This window comes from Terrapene carolina, unplaced genomic scaffold, assembly GCF_002925995.2.
Source record: "Terrapene carolina triunguis isolate 2854851 unplaced genomic scaffold, T_m_triunguis-2.0 Scaffold85, whole genome shotgun sequence".
Classification (NCBI taxonomy): Eukaryota; Metazoa; Chordata; order Testudines; family Emydidae; genus Terrapene; species Terrapene triunguis.
The window spans coordinates 9865567-9889729 of record NW_020664436.1 but is presented as its reverse complement, the minus strand read 5'-3'; the positions used below and the strand labels follow the sequence as shown (position 1 = coordinate 9889729).

The 24163-nt window shown below is 39.2% G+C and overlaps 1 protein-coding gene across 3 annotated transcripts in view; it reads right to left on the bottom strand.

The window, feature by feature from the left end:
* STRN (striatin) overlaps positions 1-24163 on the bottom strand; it is a 93609-nt gene that overhangs the window by 67789 nt on the left and 1657 nt on the right. For all 3 annotated transcript variants that reach the window (XM_024209893.2, XM_024209894.2, XM_024209895.2), the window contains exon 2: positions 283-386. In XM_024209893.2, coding sequence (XP_024065661.1) covers positions 283-386 — 104 coding nt within the window. The remainder of the gene's footprint in view (positions 1-282; positions 387-24163) is intronic.

The following is a 24163-nucleotide window of genomic DNA, read 5'->3' as shown; positions in this document are numbered from 1 at the left end:
AGTTAGAAAGAAACTTGCCCTGAGAGATGTTATACTGTAATTGTCTAATGCAAGGTTTTTTTAAACCTTTTTCTGAAGCATCTGAATAGTGGTCACTGTTGGTGACAGGATTCTGGATGAGATAGACTGATTCAGTATGACAATTCTTACGTTCATAATTACCAATTCAAGATTCAGATCTACAAAAAAATATTTTTCCTCTGATGAGCCAAAATGATATAAAATAAATATTAGTAAGAGACTTTTTAAACAAAATTCTCTATTATCTTAAAAGTGATGTACCTTTCCTGTTTAAGAGCATATTCCAGCATTTTGATTCTCCGCACTAGATCCTTCTTCAGATTTTCTTGTCCCTTCCTTTCCCCTTGAAGAAAGGCAATTTGGGCCTGGAAAAGACAAAACTCTACTTAGAAAAGTTCAAAAAAAGGCAAATTGTTTCCCCAATATATTTGCATGACAGATATATTAAGGGTCCCCATCCACTCCCAACCCCTTCTGAATCATTTCACAACTGATTCCGTTTAACACTGTTTAAAAGCAGTTTGGCTACTGCAAACCAGGCACAACTATCATTTTGACCATATCAACTCTCTTTGAATTCCTCCACTGGCTCCCCCTTCTCTATTGCCTCAAACATAAGCAGCTCGTCTTTGCTTTCAAGACTCTTCACAGTCAGTCCCCGGCATATCTGTAATCTCTCATTCACAAGCAAGCTACCAGTGCTCATCTCCGATTAGCCCATGATGCCAGCCTCCACTGCCCATGTTACATTTTCAAACAAGCATCTTTGGACATTCTTCTATGCTGCCCCATGCACTTCAGCTGAAGTATTCTCTGTAAAAATCCACCAAATCACTGGCTTATCCATCTTCAAATCCCTCCTCAAAATATCGCCTTTGTTAAATTTCTTTTGTAGGCATCACAATATTAGGTTGCTAGTATTCAGAGACCAATGCCTATCATGCTAACAAACATTATTTCATAATCTGTCGTCTCTTGTCTTATACTAAGACTGTAAGCTCCTTGGGCCAGGAACAGTCTTTTTGATCTGGGTTTGTCCTGTAAATTATTAATAATAAGCGTTATAAAACTATCCATAGTTTGCACTGACAAACCCTTTAAACCATGGCCTCATTAAAGACTCCAAAATAATAAACAGGAGTTAAAGAAATATAGTAATTTTTAATTGCCTCACATAGCAATTAAGTTTGGTCTGAGGGCTAAGCATTCAAGCAAATATAAAAAACAGATAAGTAGCATCCAAAAAAAATTAGGCAGAAAAAGACACAAACAACATGTAAGGGGAGAATGTCTTGAGTTGAATGATAACTGAAGTAGTATGTAAATAGGTTAGATATTTCGTAGATATCTATATTGCAGGTTAAGGGATTTCTTTAAAGTTAATGAAAGGAAAAGGAAAACTTAAAGGCTGAGCCTTTATTTAAATGTTGGAAAAAATAGACTATGAAGTTTATTCAGAGACACTGTTTATAAGAAATGTCAGTTGATCTAATACAAAAGGTTTTTGGAGGGAGGTGGGAGATTTAAAGACAAATGGCAGTTAGGTGCCTAACTCCCATTGACTCTGAATGGAAATTAGCATTTAACTACTTTTAAAAATCTCCTTTATGTATAATATTGTAATAGAGGATGTTCATGACCAATCATGCAAAAAGGCCACCAACTGGAGCCCAAAAGAGTTATCTCTGGTACAAAACAGGTCCCTGAGCTCTTTCTAAACCAACTCATGGAACTCAGATGTTTGAAGCCAAGCATATTTACATAGTACTTGCCACCCCACAGTACTAGCCCTGACCTCAGTTTCACCCACATCCTAGGCTGCCCATACCCAATGTCAAGCCATATTTATATCCTCATGAATAAGCTGCTTAAGAGCTCCTGACATATTTTTTTAGGGAGGAGAATCAAGCAAGATGGCGGGCTAATACTCTGTAATATGAAGGGTTTTGGCTACAGATCGGTAAACTCTTCCTCCAAGTTAATCCCATCATGATTATGACACAGAGGCCAATTTGTGGTGCTCTACTCTGGCAGCAGTTGATCAGGCCTGACATACTGATTATGCCTCACACACTGTTGTCATAATCTGCATCTCAAAGGTGACATGTAAGGTATCATTGGAAAACTAATAACTCACTGATCATTAATATTCTTGTATGATGTATGCACAGGATGTGTACAAAAAGTAATGAATATGTGCTAGAATCATTCTTAAAATGTGTTTGGCAAGCAACATATAAACACAGTCTGTATTAAACAAGGGAATACGGGTTTACCTCAATTTATATATAAGCAACAAACAGAGTCATCAAACAAGGCAGGAGATTGCAGAAACAGAAAATTTGCATTTTAGCAAACACCAGTGGAGGAAGAAAGAGCATGGAGCTTCCATCACCACCAGACTCTATGTTGCCTTCCTCAAAGCTTAAATAAGCTTTCCTGGTCACTAAAGACAGGGTGGCTGAACCTCAAGGCATTAAGTAATTGAATCAACTGTTTTTTTTATAATACGGTAATATTGTATACAAAGTGTATAGAGAGGTCTTTTTTAAAAGCTAATGTATATATGAGGAAATTATATACATTTAATGATATTATGCTTTAAAGCCTGTGACCAAACAGGGAGAAACAGTTTCCCTCCCAGGCAGGAGGAAACATCACTGCTATCTACCTGTCTCCAAAGAAATTAAACAAGGTGTGACAAAAAACAATGGAAGCCCAATTTACATAGACATCAGTAGGGGGATGGGAAGATGACAGGAAGGGAAGAACAGCATGAGGTCATCCTGTCTGTAGAAGCAAGGTCAATGAACTTTGAGAGAGATGCTTTCAAAGGTTTATGGCACTATAAAGGGAGGAGAAGCAAACCTCTAAGCTACTGGTTTGTTATTTTCCTGTTTGCTTATTTCGGGAAAGGGAAATAGTGGCTGGGGAAAGCATTGAGGTAAAATGAAGGTACTGCCTTTTGAAGTTTTCTATATCAGGAGAGACAGTTGGTTCTTTGTTCTAAGTATGGACTACATGACTGGCCAATTGAGGGCAAAAGAGTGAAAACTGCTCTGAGGGCTTCTTAAGCCCACAGAAGAATGTGGCTGATCCTGATGAGGAACTCCCATATTCAAAGATGTGGAATGTAGGAAAGTATTGTTTCTCATTTCATTGTGTCCCCTGAAATTTTGGTGTTGGAGGAGAGGAGGGAAGCATGCATATTGGAGGAAAGTTTTGAAGAACAGACTCTGTAGATGGTTTTTATCCATATGTCTTGAGTAGTACTGGCCCAAGTTAGTAAAATTACTACTATATTGTAGCTTTTTCTTGTTTCCAGGCTTCTGAAGAGCTCCTGGATTTGTCAAAAAAGGAGTAAAAGAGGTGTTTGCGGGAACAAGAGCTCAGGTCTCCAGACTGTTTAAATATTTGACTGAAAACACTACTTGTTCTACAACAGCTTGAGCTCGATCAAGTCATAGGACTCTTAAATCACTGCGTCCAGTGCTTCTGCAAGAAGTGTAAGGCTGCCAAAAAGAGACTGAACTAGATAAGATCAAGAAATGATGTCTGCCACTTAGGCTTTGTGGTGGTAAACACAAAACAGAGATGAAGAATGGGATGTAGCAACAGAGGTCAGAGGAATGATACAGAGGTTGATAGACCTTTGAGCAGCTTTCAATTTTTTCAAGCCCTTGGGTTTAGACCTTTGCAGCTTACCCCAGGTCTAAACCCTGGAAACAGAGACCATGAAAATCACCAGGCAGGCCAAGGCTGCAGACTGAAGTCTCATTTCCGTGCATTCAAGCTTATCAGGATTCTTCAGAGTGACTGCCCATTCACTTGATAGGTAGTTTTATTGGTAAGTCCGGGTAATGGACAAGCCCACTTTAGGGACCATGAAAAATTTATGGCCTCTCTTTCTTAAGACTATATAGTTTCTGGCATAATTTGTTCATGCCCCCCACCCTCTCCTTACAATGTCCTTCCATGCAGAGTACACAATATTTCTGTGGGATTCCCAAACTGGAAATGAGGTACTAGTGTTTCATTTGGTCATTTTCATAGGGTACACTGGAGGAACAGGGTAGATCTCCAATTCTTGATTATTATTATTTCCAAGGCTTTAGTGACCCTAATTTTTTGCCTTCAATTGATAAATATACACTGGAAAATTACAATGAAATCAGCTTACTGTACAATGAAAAACCATTGCAAGATATGTATCTAAGCTTACAGAAAAAAACTGTGATACTATAATTGAGAAATTTTAAAAACACTGTAATGCATATGCAGAAGAGACAACATTGAGGTTACACATCAAGTCTTATCACTGGTATTTCCAGACTTGAATGCTTAAACATGCAACTGTAATGTTTTCTTAACAGTATCTGTATGCAATATTACTTAATATTTATTTAACAAAGACAGCTACTTGCACCTTCATCCAGTGAGGAGAAAACGATAGGAAAGAAAAATATCACGAGATGCAAGTCAATAAAGAAAATTAATTACTGTATATTTCTACAACTTCAAATGGAAATATGCCATATTTAATCAAAGTCTCTATGATAAGAAATTGATATTTCTAAGTGTGTCACCTCTGATCAAAATAAATGGCCAATATCTGAGTGAAATATGTAAACAAACATGCTTCAAGGAGTAATGCCCAATGTAGGTGATCAATGAGATAAGATGATAAAAGGCAATTAGAAGAATGAAAGATTCACAGAATGTCTGGAAGTAATAGGAAATATTCTGTAACATCTACCCCACTACCAAAAATTTAAATGTTTCACTGTTAGTATCAAAGACACCTTACTTAACATGCACACCATATTAATTAGGGTCCGTGCCTCCATAACAAATTCATTTCTACTTTCAGCCACAACATACACACACACATCCTGTAACTCTATGGTGCTGGTGGCTCCCCATATCCAGCTGCTAAACTGCAGGAAAAGGAATCTAAAAAATATTAAGTACTTATTTAATATTACTTTTCTATGTACATTTCTGAAGTTACACAGGGATAGGACTGCAAATGGGAGGGGAGATGATCTGCAGCATTACAAGTTGAAGGGAAAAAATGGTTCACAAGACAATATCTGAGGTACACAATATGGAAGAGTTTGCGAAACCCCAGATTAGGTTGCTTTGTTTTCTCTCTCACACACAAATTCACAATCAGATTTTTCTTTAAATTTCCTCTGCAACCATCTCAGATTTTTTTGATGATTATTTGGAATCAACATGGTATTTCCCACTATGACAGTTTTAATGCGTATCAAATTTTGACTCTAAATTATTTTACAATACTGTAAATTAAGGAAGGAATACCTTAGTTGTGAATATGCTATGTCACAACCTTAGCATTGTACCCTGGCCACTCCCAAGAAAGCATGCCAAAGTCTCAAGGATTCACACACACACCCCATAAACAGGTTTTTGCAGTAACTGACCTTCTAGCCAAGAAGGGCTGTGTCAAGCAAACTTCTGGGCTAGTCATCACTACTTCTGAAGTGGCCTGAAGGGTTGATGCAGAGACATGTAATGCTTCTTTCACTATGGGTGGAGCACTCTCTTGCCATAGCACTCCGAGCTCCTGCTGGCTCAGCAATGAAGACTCAAGGTGGAGTCAGAGTATGTCTGCACTACAGTGACTATACCAGGATAGCTACACCATCATAGACTTGTACCATAAACGTAGTCTAAACTGACAGAAGGGGTTTTTCTGTTTGTGTAGGAACACCACCTGCCTGAAGTATGTTAGCTACATTGACGGAAACATAGTTACATCAACGTAGCTGCTTCCACACTGGGAGCTGCATCGCCAGTGTTACATGGGTCAGGGTGTGGACATACCCTTAGAGAGGGAATGAGAGAGACAGATACACCTAAAAAACACAGTCTAAACACCCTTTCAAAAAAAATAAGAACAAACAAAACCAAACCCCTGCAAGAGTAAAAATAATGCAGGCAGAAGTCCAGCAGCAGAAGGGGGCTATCCAGTTTATTGCATTGAATGCAGCATGTATGATTACCTGCCTTGTGGGCAGGTGCAAGCAACTCCTGGCCCTCAGATACCGAGTACAGGCTTTTAAGATCAGAGTGGTTGAACTGGGGGAGCTAAGGGAGACAGAGAGGTACACATATGAGACTTTCAAGGCCACAATAGAACGATCTCATCCCCCGCACTTCTGTGCTGTTCAGGAGGATGAACATCTCAGGGAACAAGAACATTTTATCTTTAATTTATTTTGATGGCGGGGGGGGGGGGGGAGAAAACTGTCATGCTTAATTATTATTTGTTTTACCATAGTTCCTAAGATACCCAGTCCAGACCAGGATTTAATTGCGCTAGGTGCTGTACAAGCAGAACAAAAAGACAGCTGCTGACCCAGAAAACTTACAATCTAAGTATGAGACAAGACAGATACACACAGATGGGGAGTACAAGGAAAGAGTATTAATCAGCACGACAAGCAGTGGTCTCAGCACATCAGCAGTCTAACCTTTGTCAAGTTTTTTGTACGCTATTGTAAAATGGTCCAATATGCTTTGAAGTTCACACTACATTGAAACTGATCGGAGGGGCCAGGGGTAAGGTCACACTTTTGGTACTATTTTGCTACAAACAATATTTTTACAAAGTTGTATTAGGAGGGCAACGGCACATCATCTTGCATTTTATGGCTTCATAAAGATTAAAATGTAATATCTTTTTAAATTAAAGCTTAGAATTTGCATAAAACTCTACATTAACAAAAACTCCAGAGCCTAAAATTCACAGAATCTGAAATTCTCATCCCCCTCCACAGATTTAAGTTTAAAAAAATACATAAAACTCTTAAAGATGCTGTTAACAAATCCCTTGATATGATAGAAGAGCAAAAAAGAAAACTATCTGCAGTTTACCTTTAATATGGGATATTCAAGAAGAGGCAAGGAAGCTACATTTGGGCTATGAGTTTCTACACACACAAATTATTTATGTTTGGTATCAATTTCACCCATCCACATATGGCTTTAAGGGATTTTTCTGGAATTGCTCCAACTTAAAAAGAGATGTTCCATTATTAGTAATACTTCATAATTATATAAATCTTTTCATTTATTGAAGAGCTGTCCAAGCATTAATTAATTCTCTCTGCAATATGCCTGTGAAGTAGTAGTTATCCCCATTTCACAGACAGGTACACATAGAAGTCATACCAATAGTAAAAGGTTCTATAGCCATATAAATAAGAAGAAAACAAAGAAAGAAGAAGTGGGACCGCTAAACACTGAGGATGGAGTGGAGGTTAAGGATAATCAAGGCATGGCCCAATATCTAAACAAATACTTTGCCTCAGTCTTTAATGAGGCTAATGAGGAGCTTAGGGATAATGGTAGGATGACAAATGGGAATGAGGATATGGAGGTAGATATTACCACATCCGAGGTAGAAGCCAAACTCGAACAGCTTAATGGGACTAAATCGGGGGGCCCAGATAATCTTCATCCAAGAATATTAAAGGAACTGGCACATGAAATTGCAAGCCCATTAGCAAGAATTTTTAATGAATCTGTAAACTCAGGGGTTGTACCGTATGACTGGAGAATTGCTAACATAGTTCCTATCTTTAAGAAAGGGGAAAAAAGTGATCCGGGCAAATACAGGCCTGTTAGTTTGACATCTGTAGTATGCAAGGTTTTTGAAAAAAATTTGAAGGAGAAAGCAGTTAAGGACATTGAGGTCAATGGTAATTGGGACAAATTACAACATGGTTTTACAAAAGGTAGATCGTGCCAAACCAACCTGATCTTCTTGGAGAAGGTAACAGATTTTTTAGACAAAGGAAACGCAGTGGATCTAATTTACCTCAATTTCAGTAAGGCATTTGATACGGTTCCACATGGGGAATTATTAGCTAAATTGGAAAAGATGGGGATCAATATGAAAATTGAAAGGTGGATAAGAAACTGGTTAAAGGGGAGACTAGAACGAGTCATACTGAAAGGTGAACTGTCAGGCTGGAGAGAGGTTACTAATGGAGTTCCGCAGGGATCGGTTTTGGGACCAATCTTATTTAATCTTTTTCTTACTGACCTTGGCACAAAAAGTGGGAATGTGCTAATAAAGTTTGTGGATTACACAAAGCTGGGAGGTATTGCCAATACAGAGAAGGACATCATACAGGAAGATCTGGATGACCTCGTAAACTGGAATAATAGTAATAGGATGAAATTTAATAAGTCAAAAGTGCAAGGTCATGGATTTACGGATTAATAACAAGAATTATTGTTATAAGCTGGGGACGCATCAGTTGGAAGTAACAGAGGAGGAGAAGGACCTCGGAGTATTGGTTGATCACAGGATGACTATGAGCCGCCAATGTAATATGGCCGCGAAAAAAGCTAATGCGGTCTTGGGATGCATCATGCAAGGTATTTCCAGTAGAGATAAGGCGATGTTAGTACCGTTATACAAGGCACTGGTGAGACCTCATCTGGAATACTGTGTGCAGTTCTGGTCTCCCATGTTTAAGAAGGATGAATTCAAACTGGAACAGGTGCAGAGAAGGGCTACTAGGATGATCCGAGGAATGGAAAACCTGTTTTATGAAAGGAGACTCCAAGAGCTTGGCTAGTTTAGACTAACCAAAAGAAGGCTGGGGGGTGATATGATTGCTCCCTACAAATATATCAGAGGAATAAATACCAGGGAGGGAGAGGAATTATTTAAGCTCAGTACCAATGTGGACACAAGAACAAATGGATATAAACTGGCCATCAGGAAGTTTAGACTTGAAATTAGACGAAGGTTTCTAACCATGAGAGGAGTGAAGTTCTGGAACAGCCTTCCAAGGGGAGTAGTGGGAGCAAAAGACATATCTGGCTTCAAGACTAAGCTTGACAAGCTTATGGAGGGGATGGTATAATGAGACTGGTCTTTGACTATTAGTGGTAAATATGCCTAATGGCTTGTGATGGGATGTTAGATGGGGTGAGATCTGAGTTACTACAGAGAATTCTTTCCTGGGTGTCTGGCTGGTGAGTCTTGCCCACATGCTCAGGATTTAGCTGATCGCCATATTTGGGGTGCGGAAGGAATTTTCCTCCAGGGCAGATTGGCAGAGGCCCGGGGTTTTTCGCCTTCCTCTGCAGCATGGGGCAAGGGTCACTTGCTGGAAGATTCTCTGCACCTTTAAGTCTTTAAACCATGATTTGAGGACTTCAATGGCTCAGACACAGGTTTGATACAGGAGTGGGTGGGTGAGATTCTGTAGCCTGCGTTGTGCAGGAGGTCAGACTAGATGATCATAATGGTCCCTTCTGACCTTAAAGTCTATGAGTCAAAAATCAGAATTATAACCCGGAGGTCCCTGGCTCTCATTCCTGTGTTCAGTCCACTAAGAATGCTCCCCCAAGTACTCCATCTGGCCTGAAACAAATTCCCAACAGCTTGTTTCAGGTTTACACCCAGTACAGGTCCTGTAATTTTACAGCAGCTGATGAAAAGCCAAACAACACAGTGAGTTACAGTCAAGAAGCAAGATGAAGGTGCTGTCTAGCAAACAAAAAATATTAATTTCTAATTTGCAATTGGATTATTTACCCACTCCAAATTCTACAATGAACTTGACTGGAAAAAGAACCTTACATGTTTTTAGAACAATCTTGCTAAAACTGTTTAAACAGCAAAGATCAACAGATTATTCTAGACTAACTCAATCACTGAACATTCAGTCCTGCATCACATCCAGCACATATTTAGAATATGAAAAAGCATACGAAAAATCTTAGAATTTTCAGTCCTCCCCACCTCCTCTGAAAATGAAGAAGGTTCTCTCTCCTCTCTTCTTTTCCCCCTTAACTGGTTAAAAATGTTGCATTATCAACACTAAAATCTCCTCCAAGAAACAGGTTATTCTAGTAACAAAAAATAACTTCAGTCTAGACTGGGACTCTTATCACAGACCTGTTTTAAAAACAACTATAATATTTTTGAAATTTAGGGCATTGTTCCTGGTCCTCAGCATAATACATGACTCTCAAAATTGGAGCAGTGTGAACGTACTAGAGACAGATGGAGGGGGGCACCAAACACATGAAAGCTAAATTTGGCTGTATAACATTTATGAAATCAAAGTGGAAGTTGATCTAGGCCAATGCTAATAAATAATAGTTAAAAAAAATTATACTACTAACACATTAAAACATTTCAAACCTAATTGATTTTTAGGTACTTACTACTGGAAATCCATCCAAAAATTGTAGCATTTCTTGTTTATGATTTATTACCATTTTAATGTAGACTTCTCATACTTCTTTGTACTTTAAGGTCATTTAAGTGCACAGGTCCAAGGCATAGTACCTTGGCTAAAATAACTCTGTCTTATTACATACTATATACGGACTAGAAGCATTCTACCTTAATAGCTCAGCCCTTCTCTGTGCTTTCCAGTGTTTGCTTAAAATTTCAGAAACAGGACTTTGGGGCAGGGACTGTCTTTAATTGTTGACCTGCAGAGTGCCAAGAATTTTGTCAATGCTGAACAATAATTTTATGGCCATGAAATTTGAACTTCTTTCTTCTACACAGCTATTGTTAGAGCACTAATGTGATTCCTACTAGCCCAAGTATTGTTGACCCAGACGGGGGGGGGGGGGGGAAGAGTAGGGGGGGGGAAATCACTCCCGCTTATCCAAAATGTTGTGTAGACGTAACCATAGCGGCCTAGCTTCAGCAGGAGAGACAACCATTATGCATAGGAAAGGAAGCTATATGCAACAAAGTTTGCAATAGTGTCTATTGTGGCTTAAGATAATTAAAAAAGATATCAGAGAAACACTAAAATAAAACCATAAATTTAAATAAAGGGGATATATATTAAATTCTGTACCTCATTCAACTCAGAAAATGCAGTGTTAATTATATGGAGCAGATACTCAATACCTCACCGAGATAACCACTAGTCCATTAGTTCATCCACTTAAAATGTATCTATTGCCACTGATTTCAGCTTGTTGAGTCATATTCTGAAATAAATCTGTGATGTAGGCAAAGTGTTAACTTACTGTAAGCAGATGCTTGTGAAAATGAATTACTTAGACTCACTGATAATCATCAATATGAATGGACAGATTCAGTTTTCTTCAAATAACTTCTTTCATAGAAATTACAGACAAAAGAACCTATGAGGTCAGCTAGTCCTTCCCTCTAGCAGTGCAGGTTTACTGATTTATTCCTAATACTTTGTTCAATATAGTTTTAAATGTCTCAAGCAAATTAAATGGATTTGACTATGAAGAAATTTCTCTAGTCAGTCAGGTTTTCCTTTATTCACCCTTCTAACTATACAGACTATCACTACTGTAAATAATTTCTCTTACCTTCAAATATTAAATAATTGGTTAGCCAAGCTATGTATATTCAGCTCTGTTAATCATTCCTCATAAACCAAATCCTTATAGTCCTTTAATCATTTCTGCAATAAGTTTTATTTAATTGGAGGGCTCTAATTTGTTTTAAGCACTATCGGCATGCTCATCAGCATACTGTGTATGCACAAAAACAACGAGGAGTCCTTGCGGCACTTTAGAGACTAACAAATTTATTTGTTAGTCTCTAAGGTGCCGCAAGGACTCCTCGTTGTTTTTGCTGATACAGACTAACACGGCTACCACTCTGAAACCTATGTATACACAGAAGGTCCAAAGAAGAAGATCTAAATAAATATGGTACACCTCTACCCCGATATAACGCTGTCCTCGGGAGCCAAAAAATCTTACCGCGTTATAGGTGAAACCGTGTTATATCAAACTTGCTTTGATCCACCGGAGTGCACAGCCCCGCCTCCCCGGAGCGCTGCTTTACCGCGTTATCTGAATTTGTGTTATATTGGATCGCGTTATATCGGGGTAGAGGTGTATTAACAAAATAGACAATGACAGGGAGTGACATACATATCACAAAAAACACAGTACATTATAAGCCACAGCCCAGATGTAAGAATTTCAATCATACTTCCATTTAAACTTATTGCACAAGGTCCAGCACTGAGCAGGGTAGAATGGAGATCATAGATCAGATGGGTTGATGCTAACATTCAAACTAACACAGTGGAAGCTCAGGAAAGAAACAGTTGACTGCTCAGGTTAGGGCAAGACAAATTAGAACAGATCATAAGTGGCCTCACTAACAAAACGTGAACAATTGAACCAGCCCCAATAGTGTCTCTGCAAGGAAATTAGAAAGGTACACTCTGGATATGTCTACACAGCATTTTGGAACAAGCCTCTCAGCCTGGGTTGACAGAGTTGGGCTAGCGGGGATCATGCTAGCGCTCTAAAAATAGCTGTATAGTATATAGACAGTGCTTTGAAGTTGTGGCTCAGGCCCACCCCCAGGCTTCAGACCCAGACCTGCAACTTCAAAGCACTTTCTACACAGCTATTTTTAGAGCACTAATGTGATTCGCTATCCCAAGTCTTGTTGACCCAGTCCTGTTCATTCCAACATGTTGTGCAGACATACCCATAATGGCCTAGCTTCAGCAGGAGAGACAACCATGGTGCAGGGGAAAGGCAGATATATGCAATAGAATTTGAGTCCAAACTATGTATTTTCCCACAAAAAATGAGTAACTGCTTTCTATAGGCTTCTGTGGGGGTAATCACATAAGACCAAACAAGTCCTTGCAATAATTAATTAAATCTGAACACATAATTAAGGTGTTTTTTTTTTAAAAAAGGACTGAGGTGGGAGAAAGTGACTTATCTTGCTACCCAGAAACTACACCTGTATAAACACTGAGTAATTATGTTAATGAAACAATGTCAGAATGGAAAAGGAGTCACCTTTTCACTTTGAAAGAGTCCAAAACCTTTTAGGAAGCCTAGATATTGGAGATACTTAATCCAGTGGAGTCTGATCACTTTAGTATCTGAGCATCTCACCAGTATTTAAATATAGAAACAATCACAATCTCTCTTTCCTCCTTCCAAGCCAAAAGATGTCTAGAACTCGCTGAGAAAGGTGGGAATGAAGGATTGACAGGCAAAATAAGATGGACAGCCTGACAGGCCATGAGGGCCTGAGTCATTATGCTAACAATGTGAGTAGGTAGCTTTCTGATTTCTCATCTCTCCCATGTAAGTCTGCATGCATATAGATTAAAGACTAGACACTCGCATATTGTTTGCTTTTAATATTGAATCAAGATGCAAGAGAAATTTGTAAGATTCTTGTGGTCTTGGGAATTTCACACAGTCCATCCTAGAAGTAGTAAATAAAACGTCAGTCTCAAAAGAGATGTAATGAATATGTGCTTCTGGAGCCTACCTATAATTAGAATTTCTCGATCAGATGACATAGGCAAAAAGGATCTATCCCACAATGTAAGTGTCATGTTATAGCTCCAGTTGGTGCAGACAATGTAAAATGACTACTGAGGAGAACAGACTAAGTATGTAAGATATCAACGAAAAGTTTATGTATCATGTATCAATACACAGACTACAAATATACACTATAAAAATACACACTTAGCACTTTGAAATATGTACTGAGTGTACATATCAGTTTTTATCTTTACTTATAAGGTACAAAATATATTCCATTGGCATGACAATAATATTCAACAATGCATTCTGTACCAAAATCATGAAAATTTGACAATATTTTAAAGGAATATTTACAACACTGAAAATAACGTTTAGGACTTGTACAACAGTTTGGGGAGACAACAAAATTTGTGATCCTTAATATACATTAAAAAAAGTTACAAAACCACATTCACAATGTTAATTACTCTGTAGAGTCATTTCTGTAAGAAACAGTTTGAACAATAAAAACAGACTCAGACTTCAAGGTCAGAAGGGACCATCGTGATCATCTAGTCTGACCTCCTGGTCTCTGCCAATCTGACCTGAGGGAAAATTCCTTCCCAACCCCAAATATGGTAATCAGTTAGACCCTGAGCATGTGGGCAAGACCCACCAGGCAGATGTCTAGGAAAGAATTCTCTGTAGTAGCTCAGAGCTCTTCCCATCTAGTGTCCATCTCTGGATGTTGGGGATTTTTGCTACTGGCAGTTGCCAATGGGCCACATGCCATTGTAGGCAGTCCTGTCATACCATTCCCTCCATAAACTTATCAAGCTAAGTCTTGAAGCCAGTTACGTTTTTTGCCCCCACTGCTCCCCTTGGAAGGCTTTTCCAGAACTTCATTCCTCTGATGATTAGAAACCTTTGCCTAATTTCAAGCCTAAACTTGATGATGGCCAATTTATATCCATTTGTTCTTGTGTCCACATGGGTGCTTAACTTAAATAACTCCTCTCCCTCCCTGGTATTTATCCCTCTGATGTATTTATATAGCGCAATCAAATCTCCCTTCAGCCTTCTTTTGGTGAGGCTAAACAAGCAAAGCTCTTTGAGTCTCTCTCATAATGTAGGTTTTCCATTCCTTAGATCATCCTAGGAGGCCTTCTGTGTTCAAGTTTGAATTCATCTTTCTTAATGAGAGACTAGTACTGCACACAGTATTTCAGATGAGGTCTCACCAGTGCATTAGTCTTTTTTACAGCCGCATCACATTGACAGCTCATATTAATCCTGTGATCAACCAATACATCCAGGTCTTTCTCATCCTCTGTTGCTTCCAACTGATAAATCCCCAGTTTATAGCAACAATTCTTGTTATTCCCTAAATGCATGACTTTGCACTATTAATGGGTTCATACAGGTCTTTAAATCATAAGCTTAACAGATCCTGGGCCCAACCTTGGGAGAACGTGCAAAGATGGTGGTGAGAAAAGTGGACAGTCATTGGGTACTGATGCAATAAAAGAAAAGAATATATAAGAAGGGGCAGAGATATGAAGGGCCTTGATAATCCCTTCAAATTATATTCAGAAGTGATTTAGTTCTTAAATTTTCCTCTGCACTTAACAATCAAGCCTGTACATTTTACTCCTTACTCACACTGGTGAACAGTTACTTGCACAAGTAGTCCCATGTCTTAAATGAGGCTACTCATGAGTGTAAGTGCTCATTTGTGAGAACTGATCAACAAAAAACCCAAACCAATGATATACCGGTAATAAAATAACCTTTCCTCCTCCGCTTCAGGTGAATGCTCTAATTAAAACGTCTGCAACTGGCAGATTTCCCTTCACTGTTAATAATTTTTCAATTACTTTAAGGTCCATTTAGCATCTTTCCAGACTAAATAAATTTAGCTCTTGCAACCTCTTTTCATTTTCCAATATTCTCTATCTTCTTTTCACTTCTTTGGAGCACTTCAGTCTCCACTGTGCTTAAGAAATTTAAAAAATGGACACTGTCATAATCTTCCATATTTTTATCCTTCCAAAAACTATGAACCCAACTATTATTTGCCTTTTTAAGCTATTGCTTCTTATTCAGCAAACATCTTCAATGAGTTATGCAAGACTTTTGCCAAATCATCTTCCCCAAAGGGTCCCAAAAGTTCAGTTCTCATCAGCATATAAGAAGTTTGGGGTTTGTTTTTATTGTTTTGTTTGGGGGGGGGGGGCGGGAGGGTTATATTATGTAATATCTGATGTCTGCAAATTTTATTTTGTCTTCCATTATTCTGTTCAAACTCCAAAAATACTTAAATTCATCTGAAATTTTACACTTTTTAAAAAACTAAATAAATTCAACTTCATCAACTCACTATCCATTTCAAGATTAATATTTTTACTTTTTCAAAGTCTGACTGAATTAAATTTGCAATAAAAGGCTGTCATTCTGCACCAGTTTATTTATAAGGTATCACCTGAATGTCAGGGAATAGTATATGTGTAAATTTTTTTTTTTTTAAAAAGACAAATACTGTTCTCAAAAATATAAATAGCATGCTCATCCATTTGATTACCCCCCTTTCCTGACTACTATAACTCAGTTGCCTCGGATGGCCCAATCCTACCACTCACTAGACACTGCTTCTGTTTTATAGCAGAAGAGGGAAACAGAGAGGAGCTCTCTCTGTCACAATTCCAACCATCAGTGCTTCTCCCCAACCCCTAGAGATCCGAACACTGACCCCAATACTAACCTCCAAGATGCTCCTCTATCACTTCTCTCCAATTCAAACAGTATCCTTTCACACCAGCTATTTGTTACGACTTCACACCATTTTAATCTCTGACAAAGCTTAGCCCTTATCTTTTTAGTTGTTTTACTCATTAATATCTTACATGTGGTCTTTCTGAAAACCTTTCTGAAAACCCAAGTAAATTATGTCCACCTGGTCACCTTTATCTATTTGATTAACGTTTTCCAAAGAATAGGTTACTTATGGACAAACAGTAAGAGAGCATTTTCCCTTACAAGTTCCACTACTCCCAAATGTCCGACTGTTCTCTTTTTATAAAAAAAAGTTGTCTGTTGTAAATAGTGTACATTTTAACAGTAAAAAACCTAATCTAAGTAAAATATAATTTAAGTAAAAACACAAACACAATGAATAATTATTTTTGAAAACCAATGGAGAACTGAGCAGTTATCCTAGAAGAATCTAAGAAAAGTTAGCACTGATTTTCAAAAATTGATGTGCAATTGTGTCAATTTCTGCTCTATAAATCTAGCTTCCATTTCCAATAATAATAAATCACCAAACTAGAAGAGAATAGAATAAGCTATAAGCACAAATTATATTTTGCAATACTATCAAAAAACAAAACAGGATGAAGGGAATGAAGCTGATGAACACTTAATTTCAGCAAAATATTTGACAGTGTCTCACAACATCTTACTCTTTGCATTAGTTTATATCAGCTCAGACATGAATACTCATGTGCACCGAAAACTCACTACAGCAGAACCCCAGAATTATGAACACCAGAGTTACAAACTCCCGTCAACCATACACCTTATTTGGAACCGGAAGTACACAATCAGGCAGCAGCAGAGACAAAACAAAACAAAACACAAATACAGTACTATGTTAAATGTAAACTACTAAAAAAAATAAAGGAAAATTCAAAAACATTGACAACGTAAGGAGATGGTTTCACAGCTTGTTTCATTTAAATTAAGATGGTTAAAAGCAGCATTCTTCTTTTGCACAGTAAAGTTTCAAAGCTGTATTAAGTCTATGTTCAGTTGTAAACTTTTGAAAGAACAACCATAATGTTTTGTTAAGAGTTATGAACATTTCACAGTTACGAACAACCTCCAATCTTGAGGTGTTCATAACTCTGAGGTTCTACTGTAAATACTTGTAAGCAAATAGCAACAGTATAATGGCAAAGTATATAATTAGGGGGATATGCATCTATTGGCGTCATGCATGAATCTGTGTTAGTTTTGATCTTACTGAACATCTTCATTAATCAGAAGAGGGAATAAAGAGCATATTAATTAAATTTGCAAGTGATATTAATGTATAAATGTTAAGAACCCCAGCAAAGAGAGAAATGACAAAAGAAAGATGACAACGGGGCAGATCACAAAATAAGACTGAACTTGAAAAATGTGAGCTAGTACATTTTTGGGGGATTCTTGATGGAAAGGATAAACTTGGGAAAAACTAATACTGAGAAAATCCAACAGGTGAGAGTGAAACAGCAAATTAGAAAAGAGTTTGCTATGCAAGATGTTAGAAACCTCAAATGAAAGCATGAGAAATTAACATAAACATCCCATCATGCAAGATGGAATTTTTTTCTCTTATGCATATTTTATTTGTGAGGTACACTGTATCATGAATATGGCCCTACCAATTCATGATCCATTTTGGTCAATTTCACGGTCATAGGATTTTTAAAATAGTAAATTTCATGATTTCAGCTATTTAAACCTGAAATTTCACAGTGTTGTAATTCTAGGGATCCTGACCCAAAAAGGAGCTGTGGGGTGGTCACAAGGTTACAACTAGTGGAGTTGCAGTACTTCTGCGCTGCTGCTGGCGGAGACCCTGCCTTCCGAGCTGGGCAGCTGGAGAGCGGTGGCTGCTGGCAGCGAGCCCAGCTGTGAAGGCAGAGCCGTTGCCAGCAGTGGCGGAGAAGTGAGGATGGCGTGGTATTGTATTGTCACCCTTACTTCTGTGCTGCTGCCTGCAGAGATGGGCCCTCAGTCAGCAGCCACTACTCTCCAGCTGCCCAGCTCGGAAGGCAGCAGTGCAGAAGTACGGGTGGCATGGTATGGTATTGCCAACCGTACTTCTGTGCTGCTGGTGGCGGGACACTGCCTTCAGAGCTGGGAACCTGGCCAACAGCCGCCGCTCTCTCGTCACCTAGCTCTGAAGGCAGCACAAAAGTAAGGGTGGCAATACCGCGACCCCCCTGCAACTCCCTTTTGGGTCAGGACCGCCAATTTGAGAAACGCTAGTCTCCTCCATGAAATCTGTATAGTATAGGGTAAAAGCACACAAAAGACCTATTTCATGGAGGGAGACCAGATTTCACGATCCATGACACATTTTTCATGGTCATGAATTTGGTAGGGTGCTAATCATGAATACATACATATGAATATCAAGACAAAGTTTGCCAAATCAATCTATTTATGGGATTCCACTGTACGTCACCTGCCTAATGCACATATTATATCTGTGCCAAATACATAGGTTATTTTTAACAGTTGTTTCTGTTAACTTGATACAAATAGATAATGAATCAATTACTAAATGACAAATTCTACAATTAAGGTCAATCACTCCAGGTTAGAATCACGTCCTACCTGTTTCCCTTGTCCCCACAAGCATTTCTTTTTTAAAGTTGTGCAAGGGAACAGATGCAATAGAAAGGTAACAATCTTTCTGTTTGGCTTTGGTGAGAGTGGGTATGGAATACTGCATTTAATTCTGGGAATCTCATTACAAAGAAAATATTAGCAAATCAGAGGAAGTTTGGAGAACACAACCACAAGTGAACAGGGATCATAGTGGGATTGATTTATGAGGAGATTAAAAAAACCTAAATAAGCGTAGCTTGGCTAGGCTATGACTACAGAAGGGAAGGCAAAGGATGACTGGAAAAAGGCTAATGTAGTGCCCATCTTTAAAAAAGGGAAGAAGGAGGATCCGGGGAACTACAGGACAGTCAGCCTCACCTCAGTCCCTGGAAAAATCATGGAGCAGGGCCTCAAGGAATCATTTATGAAACACTTAGAGGAGAGGAAAGTGATCAGGAACAGTCAGCATGGATTCACCAAGGGCAAGTCGTGCCTGACTAACCTAATTGCCTTCTATGAGGAGATAACTGGCTCTGTGGATGAGGGGAAAGCAGTGGATGTGTTATTCCTTGACTTTAGCAAAGCTTTTGATACAGTCTCTCACAGTATTCTTGCCACCAAGTTAAAGAAGTATGGGCTGGATGAATGGACTGTAAGGTGGACAGAAAGCTGGCTAGATCGTCAGGCTCAACGGGTAGTGATCAATGGCTCCATGTCTAGTTGGCAGCCGGTTTCAAGCGGAGTGCCCCAACGGTCGGTCCTGGGGCCAATTTTGTTTAATATCTTTATTAATGATCTGGAGGATGGTGTGGACTGCACTCTCAGCAAGTTTGCAGATGACACTAAACTGGGAGGCGTGGTAGATACGCTGGAGGGTAGGGATCAGATACAGAGGGGCCTAGACAAATTGGAGGATTGGGCCAAAAGAAACTTGATGAGGTTCAACAAGGACAAGTGCAGAGTCCTGCACTTAGGACGGAAGAATCCTATGCACTGCTACAACTAGGGACCGAATGGCTAGGTAGCAGTTCTGCAGAAAAGGACCAAGGGGTCACAGTGGACGAGAAGCTGGATATGAGTCAACAGTGTGCTCTTGTTGCCAAGAAGGCTAATGGCATTTTGGGCTGTGTAAGTAGAGGCATTGCCAGCAGATCGAGGGACGTGATCGTTCCCCTTTATGCGACATTGGTGAGGCCTCATCTGGAGTACTGTGTCCAGTTTTGGGCCCCACACTACAAGAAGGATGTGGAAATATTGGAAAGAGTCCAGCGGAGGGCAACAAAAATGATTAGGGGTCTGGAGCACATGACTTATGAGGAGAGGCTGAGGGAACTGGGATTGTTTAGTCTCCAGAAGATAAGAATGAGGGGGAATTTGATAGCTGCTTTCAACTACCTGAAGGGGGGGTTCCAAAGAGGATGGAGCTCGGCTGTTCTCAGTGGTGGCAGATGACAGAACAAGGAGCAATGGTCTCAAGTTGCAGTGGGGGAGGTCTAGGTTGGATATTAGGAAACACTATTTCACTAGGAGGGTGGTGAAGCACTGGAATGCTTTACCTAGGGAGGTGGTGGAATCTCCTTCCTTGGAGGTTTTTAAGGCCCGGCTTGACAAAGCCCTGGCTGGGATGATTTAGTTGGGAATTGGTCCTGCTTTGAGCAGGGGGTTGGACTAGATGACCTCCTGAGGTCCCTTCCAACCCTGATATTCTATGATTCTATGAAAACATGGTAACAGTATACACTATCTCAGGGGTGGCCAACCTGTGGCTCCGGAGCCACATGCGGCTCTTCACAAGTTCATATACGGCTCCTTGTATAGGCACAGACTCCGGGGCTGGAGCTACGGGCGCCAACTTTCCAATGTGCCCGAGGGTGCTCACTGCTCAACCCTGGGTCTGCCACAGGCCCTGTCCCTACTCCCTCCTCTGAGCCTGCCATGCCCTCGTTCCTCCCCCGCCCCAAGCCTCCTGCACGCCACGAAACAGCTGATCAGGAGTGCGGAGAGGGAGAGGGAGGCGCTGATTGGCGGGGCTGTCGATGGGCAGGAGGTGCTGGGAGCAGGGGAGCTGATAGGGGGCTGCTGATGTATTACTGTGGCTCTTTGGCAATGTACATTGGTAAATTCTGTCTCTCTCTCAGGCTCAGGTTGGCTACCCCTGCACTATCTGAAAGGTGTAAATACCATAGTATGTGAGGAGTTAGACTAGCACAAGAAGCATATGCGAAATGAGATAAAATTGAGAAAAAAATGATGTACTATCAGGAGCACAAAACAGTCTCCCAAGAAAAGCAATAATTTAACATTTAAACTAGGCTGGATGAAAAACTAGTAAATGTACAATAGGGAACAATTTGGCATCAAGAGAAAGATAAACTATATGACCTCAAACTTCTATTAAATACACACACAAACATATATATGCATGCCACCTGGAAGGCTTCAGAAGTCAGTGGAATTTAGTTTTAATTAACACTGCTTATAATTCAGCTATATGGATCAATTAATTTCCAAAAGCCATTTCCCAGTAGCACAAAATACAGATCAGAGAGCAATCATTTGTAAATTGTCAGATAGGAAATAATTTTTGAGTTTTACAAAGGTTGCAAAGAATTTCACACCTTTTTGAGTATCACTCTCTAGCAGATAAATGTTTTTACAGCTTGTGGCAGTGCCAATCAAAGCTAATTATAACCTTATTGAGATGCTTTGGCACAGAGGCAGCAGGCCCAGGGGATGAAGCAGATAACTGGTAGTCAGAAAAAATAGATTATATTTAGGGCTGTTGATTAATCGCAGTTAACTCGTGCAATTAACTAAAAAAAGAATTCATCGCGATTAATAGAATACAATAACAACAACAATAGAATACCAATTGAAATTTATTAAATATTTTGGATGTTTTTCTACATTTATATATATATATTGTATTCTGTGTTTTAATTGAAATCAAAGTTTATATTATTCTTGATTACAAATATTTGCACAGTGAAAGATAAACATAAGAAATAGTATTTTTCAATTCACCTCATACAAGTACTGTAGTGTAATCTCTGTCGTGAAAGTGCAACTTACAAATGTAGACTTTTTTTGTTACATAACTGCACTCAAAAACAAAACAATGTAAAACTTCAGAGCCTACAAGTCAACGCAATCCTACTTCTTGTTCAGCCAATCACTAAGACAAACAAATTTGTTTACATTTCCAGGAGATAATGCTGCCCTCTTCTTATTTACAATGTCACCAGAAAGTGAGAACAGGCGTTCGCATGGCACTTTTGTAGCCAGCATTGCAAGGTACTTACGTGCCAGATATGATAAACATTTGTATGCCCCTTCATGCTTCTGCCACCATTCCAGAGGACATGCTTCCATGCTGATGACACTCGTTAAAAGAATGTGTGTTAATTAAATTTGTGACTGAACTCTTTGGGGGAGAATTTTATGTCCCCTGCTCTGTTTTACCCGCATTCTGCCATATATTTCATGTTATAGCAGTCTCGGATGTTGTTCATTTTAAGAACACTTTCACTGCAGATTTGACAAAATGCAAAGAAGGTACCAATGTGAGATTTCTAAAGATAGCTACAGCACTGGAACCAATGTATAAGGATCTGAAGTGCCTTCCAAAATCTGAGAGGGTTGAGGTATGGAGCAGGCTTTCAAAAATCTTAAAAGAGCAAGACTCCGATAAAGAAACTACAGAACCCAAAGCACCAAAAAAGAAAATCAACCTTCGGCTGGTGGCATCTGACTCAGATAATGAAAATGAACATGCATTGGTCTGCACTGCTTTGGACTGTTATCGATCAGAACCGTCATCAGCATGGACGTATGTCCGCTGAAATGGTGGTTGAAGCATGAAGGGACATGAATCTTTAGCGTATCTGGCACGTAAATATCTTGCGGCGCTGGCTATAACAGTGCCATGAGAACGCCTGTTCTCATTTTCAGGCGACACTGTAAACAAGAAGTGGGCAGCATTATCTCCTGCAAATGTAAACAAACTTGTTTGTCTGAGTGATTGACTGAACAAAAAGTAAGACTGAGTGGACTTGCAGGCTCTGAAGTTTTACATTGTTTCATTTTTGAATGCAGTTATTTTCTGTACATAAATCTACATTTGTAAGTTCAACTTTCATGATAAAGAGATTGCACTACGGTACTTGTATTAGGTGAACTGAAAAATACTATGTTTTTGGTTTTTTACAGTGCAAATACTTGTAATCAAAAATAAACATAAAGTGAGCCCTGCACACTTTGTATTCTGTGTTGTAAATGGAATCAATATATTTGAAAATGTAGAAAACATCCAAAAATACTTAAATAAATGGTATTCTATTGTTTAATCACGCGATTAATTTTTTAAATCACTTGACAGCCCTAGTTATATTACTAATTCTGCCGTTGACAAGATGGCAAGTAGTTTAACCTCTGTACTTCAGTTTTTCCATCTAGTGTATAAAATGGGGAATCATCTTTACCAACCTTTTTAAAGTATCTTGAGATCCTTTGATGAAGCGTGCTACATAAGTGCAAAGCAGTAGTAGTAGTGAAAACATTATCTACTATCTGTTCTTATCAGTTTAAAAAGCTTAGCACGATTAGGTTCTTGCAAGATGGACATTTTTCTCTCATGCCCATTTTATTTGTGATTCACATTGTAATGTGAATACATACATATCATATGATTATCAAGATAAAGTTTGCCCAAATCAAACCTTATTTATGGGATTCCACTATACATGTGGCCTGCCTGAGGCTCATTATATCTGTCCCAAATACACAGATTATTTTCAACACGTTTCTGTTAATTAGACACAAATAGATAATGAATCAATTACAAATTCTGCAGTGAAGGTCAATCAGTTCAGGTCAGACAATCACATCCATCCTTCTCTTTCCCTTGTCCTCACAATCACGTCTTTAAACTTGTGCAAGGGAATCACCATAGAAGAACATCACACCTGCAATCCTGTTCAGAAGACCTTCCTGATAATCCCACAGGAACAGAGAGATTGACAAAATCAGGAGATTCTCCTGCCTATAAAAAACAGGGAACAGCCTGCGTTGCGGCATGTTGGGGAAGGGATATGAAGAGAAAAGAGGACGAAGGGATAGGAAGCGAAAAACAAAGAGGGAAACCTAGAGAAAAGGAATGGGTGGTAGGTGCTTAGTCTCAAACATGGTCACTATGAGAACCAAGTAGTTAGTTATTAGGAGTCTGACAGAGATGTGATCTATGACAGATTCATTCTTGCAACTCACCTGTAAATGGTTGGAAAAACCCCTCTCCTATTACAGTTCTTACAGCATGCTAATCACTGAGGCTATGTCTACACTAGCACTTTTGTCGGTATAACTTATGTCACTCAGGAGTGTGAAAAAACACCCCTCAGACCGACATAAGTTACACCGACAGAAGTGCTGGTGTGGACAGCGCTATGTATGGGCGGGGGGAAGCTTC